This window comes from Sorghum bicolor, chromosome 6, assembly GCF_000003195.3.
Source record: "Sorghum bicolor cultivar BTx623 chromosome 6, Sorghum_bicolor_NCBIv3, whole genome shotgun sequence".
In the NCBI taxonomy this organism is placed as follows: domain Eukaryota; kingdom Viridiplantae; phylum Streptophyta; class Magnoliopsida; order Poales; family Poaceae; genus Sorghum; species Sorghum bicolor.
Genome location: NC_012875.2, coordinates 7,159,910 through 7,168,627, shown reverse-complemented (window position 1 = coordinate 7,168,627; position 8,718 = coordinate 7,159,910). Strand labels below are relative to the sequence as shown.

Genomic DNA, 8,718 nt, shown 5'->3' with positions numbered 1-8,718 from the left:
GATGAACTAAAATGGTTGGCCATCAATAATTGGATGGCTGATCACCTTGCCAAATGATTCTGCCTTATCCATCTACTTGCCCGCTCTGTGACCAGTCAGAAGAATCAATTCAGCACATTCTCATCTCCTGTGTTTTTACTCAGCACGTTTGGTTCCTAATCTTCCACAAACTGAACTTCTGCCTTAAAAAACTCGGCCGGCGGGGGAAATAAAATACTGCCCCCACAACATTGTTTATTTGTTTGGAAGAAGAAACTTTAGTCTTCAACTGACTGATAAAACCCCTCTGAACCTTGACCGTGTAGACCCTATAGTGCCGCACCTAATGTAGGCTGGCAGCCACTGCCACTTGGTTTGACGCATCGTCAGTACCTCTGGTAGGACTGCCCTGCTGACACAGGCTGACTGCCATCTATGCACAGGTTGGCGCCCTGGCATTATTTTATGGGTTGCCAGCAAGGGAGGTTTTTTATCCAACTCTGAAATTTGCTCCCACAGGGAGGTGCTACTCATGAGTCACAACTAGGGATGAAAACGGATCGGATACGGACGGATATCACCGATATCATATTTGTTTTCATATTTTTGGTCGGATTCGGATTCGAATACGGATAATGTCAATCATGTCGGATAAGATACGATTGGATATCGACATCATAAATATACGATTTAAGTATTCGGATACGGATACGGTATCGGATGTTGGATATTCGGACTCGGATACAGACAAATCTGAACCCCTCTAAACGAATTCGGTCTCAAATACGGTCGGAAAATATCCGTACCGATTTCATCCCTAGTCACAACCACTAGGCTATGAACTCTTTGTTGGCACAGAAACCCTGCACCGAGGTGAGCAGCACCTGCTCTCCTCCCCTCTCCCTCTCCCCTGCTCCAAGGTAGAAGAAGAGCCCTGAGCTCCCACAGCACACACACAGCACACACACAGTTTCAGACTTGAACTGAAACTGGAACTGGATGAGTGGCAATGAACTACCTTCTTCCATTGCATTGGGCTGGTTTATATACACCAATACATGTACCTTCTAAGGTACAAATCTACCTACTACATACTCCTAAGGTACAAGGCTGAAATCAGCCAACAACTACTCTAGTACCAGCCATACTGCTGGTGTACCTCAACTAGTACATAGTATGGCCTATTGCCTTATACACTACAGGACCAAGGACTTGGACAGCCATGACATGAGCTGATCCAACTACTGCCCTCTGTCCTGGACAGGAAGAAGAGAGAAAGGGGGCAGCAGATTATGTCTTACAAATCTTCCCCTAATCTTTGCTGCCCTCATTTGACCTCAGCCATGCCAATCATGCCTCGAAGCTCCATGAACCTGAGGCGCCCGAGAGACTTGGTGAGAATATCAGCAAGCTGTCGCCCGGTGTCGACGAACTCGATGACAATCTGTCCTCCATCGACGCAGTCACGAAGGAAGTGAAACTTCACGTCGATGTGCTTGCTCCTGTCGTGGAGGACTGGGTTCTTGGCCAGCGCAATGGCTGGCTGGTTGTCCACCTTGAGTGCCGGCGGCTGTGCTTGAACCCCGGTGAGCTCTGTCAGCAGCCGTCGCATCCAAACCACCTGGCACGCCGCCGTGGCTGCCGCCACGTACTCCGCCTCACATGTGGACAAAGCCACCATCTTCTGCTTCAACGATTGCCAGGCAATTGGCGCACCGCCGAGGAAGACGAGCACGCCGGAAGTGCTCCGCCGCCCGTCAACGTCTCCTGCCATGTCCGTATCGCTGAACACCGTGAGTCCCGGCGTTCCTTCCTTGGTCTCGGGTGGTGCTTCATTGAACACCCTCAGCTGAAGCCCACCGCGCTTGGGGAAGACAAGTCCCCACTCCGCCGTGCCTTGAACATAGCGCAGTAGTCGCTTGACCGCCGCCCAATGATCCTCCCGCGGATCCTCCATGAAACGGCTCACATAGCCCACCGCAAAAGCGATGTCTGGCCGCGTGTGAGTCAGCCAGCGCAAACCGCCGACAACACTCCGGTAGAGCGTGGCATCCACCTTCGCCGCGGTACTCTGCTTCGAGAGCTTGATGCGCTCTTCCATGGGCATGGCCACCGCCTTGCTGCCTGCCATCCCCGCCTGCTCGATCAGCTTCAGTGCATAAGCACGCTGTCCAAGCTTGATGGTGTCCTCGCCTTGCTTCACCTCGATGCCGAGGTAGTAGGACAGAGGACCCAGGTCACTCATCTGAAAGCGCGCCGCCATCTGTTCCTTGAACTTGGCGATGTCCGCTGTGCGCGCTCCGGTGACGATGAGATCGTCCACGTACACCCCGACGATGAGATGCTCCTTCCCCCGTCGGCGGGTGTACAGGGCGTGCTCCGTGGCGCACCGCTGAAACCCGAGCTCCGCCATGGTGGCGTTGAGCTTGGCGTTCCAGGCTTGTGGCGCCTGACGCAACCCGTAGAGGGCCTTCCACAGGCGCAGAACCTTCTCCGCTCCTTTGACGATGAACCTCGGCGCTTGCTTGACGTAGACGGTCTCAGCCAGGTCCCCGTTGAGGAATGCCGACTTCACGTCCAGATGGTGGACTTGCCAGTCCTTGGCCCCGGCGAGCGCGAGCAACAGCTGCACGGACTCCATGCGCGCGACGGGGGCGAACACTTCTTCGAAGTCAATGCCCTCGCGTTGCACGAACCCACGGGCCACGAGTCGCGCCTTGTGCTTCACCACTGCGCCGCGCTCGTCCCGCTTCACCTTGAAGACCCACTTGAGCCCGATCGGCCGACAACCCGCCGGCGGATCGACCAAGTCCCAGGTCTCATTCTGCTCGATGGCCTCCATCTCCTCCAGCATCGCCTTGCGCCACGCTGCGTCGCGCTCCGCAACGGCAAACGTGGTTGGCTCATCTCATAAGGAGCAGAGCGTCGCTGCCGAGCCCACGAGCCGCCAGGCCCGGCACCTCTGCTTCCCCGATGACGTTGTCGATCCTGCGGAACCGTACCTCCTCTCCTTCGTGGAAGGCGTCCACGAACTCAGAGACATTGGACGGCGGCGAGGCATACTCAACCGTGGCCGCCGCTGGCGTCCTCTGTGCAGGCGAGACAGGGGATTCATCCCCCATCGATCCTGGCACGCCCATGCTCCCAGCCCCGCCCGGGCTAGGAGGCTCCTCTGCTTCGACCGCAGCTGGCGGCTCAGTGCTTGCCGCCCCGTCGGGCACTTCCCCGGCCATCGGTTGCCTCGCTGTCTCGCCGTGGCCATGGATCACCAGGTGCTCCACGGTGAAGGAGTCCCGGATCCCTCCGTCGCCTCGTCCTTCCCTGGCTTCGGCCTCCTCCCATCTCCAGGCAGCAGCTTCGTTGAAGACGACGTCCTTGGATACCAGCACCTTACCCCATACCGGGTCATAGAGCCGGTAAGCCTTCGTCCCCGACTCATAGCCGAGAAACACCGCCTTGACGCTCCTGTCGTCGAGTTTAGCCTGTCCAGGCTTCACCTTCTTGGCGTGCCCGATGCAGCCGAACGTCTTCAAGTACGAGACATTAGGCTTGCGCCCATGCCATGCCTCGTACGGTGTCACTCCCTTCAGCGCCTTTGTTGGTGATCGGTTCAGGATGAACACGGCCGTGGTGACCGCCTCCCCCCAGAACTCCGGCGGCATGCTCTTGGCCTTCATCATCGATCGGGCTATGCCCACAATCGTCTGATTCCGCCGCTCCACCACACCGTTCTGTTGTGGCGAGTCTGGCGCAGTGAGATGGCGCTCAACTCCCTCGCCTGCGCAGTACTCGGCGAACTGCACCGCCGTGAACTCGCCGCCGCGATCGGTACGCAGCACCCGAAGCTTTTTCCCGGACTCCGCCTCTGCGCTTTCCTTGACGGCCTTGATGGCGTCCGCTGCCTCGTCCTTGCTTGACAGCAACCGGAGCCACATGTACCTGCTGCTGTCGTCCACGAGCAGCAGGAAGTAGCGCCGGCCTCCGTGCGTCTCCGGCGTAATGGGCCCACAAAGGTCCCCGTGGACCAGCTCGAGCCGTTCCGCCGCGCGATACTTGGCCGCCTTGGGGAACGCCATCCTCTTCTGCTTCCCGGCGAGGCAGCTATCGTATAGCTCCCCGGCGTGCTTGATGCTTGGCATGCCGATCACCATCTTCCCGAGCCGCCCTAGTGCGTCGAAGTTGAGGTGGCCGAGCCGGCCGTGCCACAACCAGGGCTCCTCCGCGCACGCCGCCGTCAGACACACCGGCTGCTCAACCTTCAGATCAAGGAGATAAAGACGATTACGCGTTCTCTGTACCTTCGCCAGGAGCCGGCCATCCTGGTCCTTGATCCTGAGCACGCCGTTGTGGATGAGGACCTCCGCTCCGTGCTCGTCCATCTGCCCAAGGCTGATGATGCTCGAACGAAGCTTCGGGATGAAGTACACGTCCGTGAGCGCGCGGTGTTCGCCGTCCTTATACCGGAACAGCACCGTGCCGCGCCCACGAATCTGTACCCGCGAGCCGTCGCCGAACTTGACACTCCCTGTGTGTCCTTCGTCCAGCTCGGAGAAGACTGCCCGATGGCCAGTCATGTGGTTGCTGGCGTCGGAGTCCAGGTACCACCGCTGCTCTGACTCCTCCCCGGCGACCCCCAGATGAGCCTGCCCCTGCACACGGGGCTCCTCGAGCTGATGGATGACCGGCGGGGCACTCCTTCGCTCCACCACCTCCAGCTCTGCCTCACCGCACGTCCCTGCGAAGTATACACCCATCAGGAGTGCGTGATTGCCGTCAATGTCATCCTGAGCCAGGTGCGCCTCATCCTTCTTCTCCTTGCGCTCCGGGCACTCCCGCGCCCAGTGCCCAACCTTGCCGCACTTGCGGCAGGCGTTCGGGTCGGAGAACTTCTTCTTGCCCTTCCTCTTGTCCGCTGGCCCCTTGCTCTGCTGCTTGCCGCCGCCGCGATCGCCACCACCGCGGCTAGAGCCTTCCCCGGACCGCCGCTTCTCCTTCATGCGTGCCGACCACTCTTCCTTGGTCAGCAGAAGCTTGGGCTTCTTCTCTGGCGCCGGTGTGGTGCGACTCTTTGCTACCCGCAGCCGCCCGGCCACGTCCTCCAGAGACAGCGTGGAGATGTCCAGCATGGTCTCGATGGACATGGCGAGCTGCGAGTATCTTGCCGGCACGGTGCACAGCAACTTGGTGACGAGGTCCTCGTCGTCCACCTTGCCGTAGGTGGCCAGTTGCGTGGCCAGGGATTGAAGGCGAAGAGTGAAGTCCTCCACCGTCTCTCCGGGCTTGAACTTATATCGTTGAGCTCCCTGCGCAGGTGCTGAATCCTCGCCCTCTTGGCTCGATCCGAGCCAACGCGCAGGGACTCCAGCATCTCCCAGGCCTGCTTCGTGGTGTCCTTGGCACCTAGCACCTCATGGTACTCCGCCGGCGTCGAGGCCATGAGCGCCTCCATGACTCCCACCTGGGCGTCCTCGGTGCGGTCATCCTCCTCGATCGCCCGCCACCACTTCTGCGCGCGCAGCTTCCACTTCATCTGCGTCGCCCACTCACCGTAGTTGGTGCGGGTGAGCATGGGCCAGGAGCCTTTGCCACCGAACTCCTTCACCACGCGCACCTCAACCTGCGGTGGCGCCGGCTGGAGCTGTCGCTCACCACCCTCCCCGCCACCATTCCGGCCCGCACTCTCCGCCATTGCTGGTCAGTGGACCGAGCTACGGCTTGTACGGCTCTGATACCAATTGTGGGCACAGAAACCCTGCACCGAGGTGAGCAGCACCTACTCTCCTCCCCTCTCCCTCTCCCCTGCTCCAAGGTATAAGAAGAGCCCTGAGCTCCCAAGTTTCAGACTTGAACTGAAACTGGAACTGGATGAGTGGCAATGAACTACCTTCTTCCATTGCATTGGGCTGGTTTATATACACCAATACATGTACCTTCTAAGGTACAAATCTACCTACTACATACTCCTAAGGTACAAGGCTGAAATCAGCCAACAACTACTCTAGTACCAGCCATACTGTTGGTGTACCTCAACTAGTACATAGTATGGCCTATTGCCTTATACACTACAGGACCAAGGACTTGGACAGCCATGACATGAGCTGATCCAACTACTGCCCTCTGTCCTGGACAGGAAGAAGAGAGAAAGGGGGCAGCAGATTATGTCTTACACTCTTCCACTGAACTTGGCTGCCTTGGCGCCTTCAGTCACTACCTCTCGTTTTTTGGGCTGGTGGAGCAAAAATATCAGGTCAATACCCAAGGAGATGCATAAGAGCTCAATTCTCTAATAATTCTAGTATCATGGGAGATTTGGAAGCATCAGAATGCCTGTGTATTTGAGGGTGTTCTGCTAAACATTCACGCGCTGCTTCAAAATGCGTCTGATGAGTGTTGTTTGTGGACCGGTGCTTCTAATCTCCATTCCCTACTTAGGTTGCTTGCCCCTGATTCTTAGCATTGGGGTGCTACTCTGGTTGCTTTATTTTTTTTCCTAAGCGTGCCAGTGTGGGGTGCCTGGATGGGGCTGTTTTAATCTCACCTTCTTTGTACCTCTTTTCTCTCTTAATGAAATGACATGCAGCTCTCCTACGTCGTTCGAGGCAAAAAAACATAATTAGCTGATCTGGAAGACACCAATGAGTACCCACTTGCAGCCCGATGCATAATTACTTCTGTGATGTTCCAAACTCCCTTTTCCCTGATTACATGCCATAGAACGTAGATTTGATTGCATTCTAGCATGTGGGTTGTCATTTAGCATTGTTCTTGTTATTTGCTAAATATCCCATGTTTTCAAATTTCAGTCATAACATTAACCAAATTGGTTGCCTAGTCTTGCGCCATGATTGTATATGCTATGTGACATCATTAGTAAGCTTCCATGCCTTCCCAAGAAACCTACCTTAGGGTGCTTCTGGATAACTACCCGTAGTAGTACTTTCAAACATCAGCAATAGTAATCTAAACTGTCCTACCCGTAGTATATTTTTAGTATTATCATTTTCTTTGTTTTTGGTTTGATTTGATAGCTGCAGATTTATTTCATTGATTTTACTTCTGTTTCTTCTTTAGTTTGCCGTTGAGAAATCATTTCAACTGACTTTTGTTTCAGATGAATTCAAATAAGCGGCGAAAAGGGGAAAGTAACTCATTGTTGGCTGACAACATACTGGAAGCAGAGAACATGAGAACCAGACCTGAAAGGGATTCAGAGGGAAGTGCTGATTTGCATCAGGATGACCTGCCTAGGGGCAAACGGAAGGGTCGGAAACGCAGACGACTTGAGCTCAAAGGTAGGAGAGTCAGGGATACAAGGAAGAGATCCAGCATTGATTCTTCCTCAGAAGATGCTGCTGCCACCTTGTCGGATTCCAGTAGTGACAGAAATAATAACCCCATGGATGACGAGAACAAAGAAGATAATTCTGTTGCCCCAGAAATTGGTGGTTGCATAGACGCTAAGGGTGCAGATTCAAGTTCATAGGATTCAACTGGTGGTATATGCATCTGACTGGAACTGAATCTTGTGGCTAATGTTCATTTTGGTTAGTGTTTGATGGATTTCTTTTATCCATCTTGGACCAAAAAGAAAAATGGGTACTGCAGTCTGCATCACTATCCCTTGAGAGCAGGAACTGAATCGACCTGGAGTTCGTCTCTAACAAATATGTTGTTATATGTTCAGCAATAGTGTATATATTATTAGTCAGAATTTAGCCTTGTGCTATTATGATCGAATTAGTTGCCTGGTATAACAGTGATAACAAATGTTATTTTGTTTATTTAATGTATTAATTAATGGACCATCTTTTGTATCAGGGAATTAAGTAGGCATTTTCATGTCAAGTAAATTGTTAGATTGCTATAAGTTAAATAACTCTGTTCTGGTCTTTGACCACTTGTCTATTCGTTAAGGCATGTAACTTGTAATATGCAGATTACTGGTGTTCATTTGCTGTGGCTCGTTTTCATTCATCTCGTTTCAGTTCGTTAGCTACACAAATTATGTGCACCTTTGATTCAAAATATAGATTGTCCTAGGATTCATCTGTCCAATGATTATAATAAATTATAAGTTGTATTAAGATTCATACGAGTTCAATTACTGTATATTTTGGTTCCGTTTTGTAAAGTTCGTCATATTCATATTCTTTTGGTTCAGTTTTGAAATCCACATAGGAAGTAATATCTAGATCAATATAGACGGATAGACTGAGTTTGGTGGGCTTTCTATAAAATCCTCGCGTTTATAGATGTTCTGGCTAAGGGCTCTCAGAGAGGGTCCAACAATGGTCACCCAAAATACAAGACCCATTTGTTCTTTGGGTAGCGGTACAGGTAAAAAGTTCCATATGTATTTTTAGTCTTCTCCAACAACAAGACCTAAAAGACAACACTCTCTGCAAATAGATCTCGAGGAGAGAAGATATTCAAATTTGGTTATGCCTCTCCTGATACCCAAAATAGGTCTTCTGTATGGGTACTCTGTGTACTCTGTTGGAGGCTATAGGTATTGTGTTGGAAACCTATTTTGGTTTTGGGTTCCCAAATAGGTCTTCTATTGGAGATAGGCTAAGAGCATTCCTACTAGGCACTTAGCCCTATCTATAGGTTTTCTACATACTCTGTTTTGGGTAGTGGAGGTAACAGAACTGCTCTAGGTCTCCTAAATTTATTGGCATTCTATTATCCTCTCACTACGGCCTTGTTTAGTTCCCATAAAATTTTGTAAAACTTCAT

At 52.8% G+C, this 8,718-nt stretch overlaps 1 protein-coding gene across 2 annotated transcripts in view; it reads left to right on the top strand.

The window, feature by feature from the left end:
- Positions 1-7,953, top strand: part of LOC8085753 — a 16,466-nt gene extending 8,513 nt beyond the window's left edge. The window contains exons 9-10 of one of the 2 annotated variants that reach the window (XM_021462841.1): positions 6,560-6,618; positions 7,091-7,228. In XM_021462841.1, the coding sequence (XP_021318516.1) occupies positions 6,560-6,592 (33 nt within the window). In that variant the 3' untranslated portion in view covers positions 6,593-6,618; positions 7,091-7,228. Of the gene's footprint in view, positions 1-6,559; positions 6,619-7,090 lie in introns of both variants that reach the window. The other variant, XM_002447509.2, reaches the window with a different exon arrangement.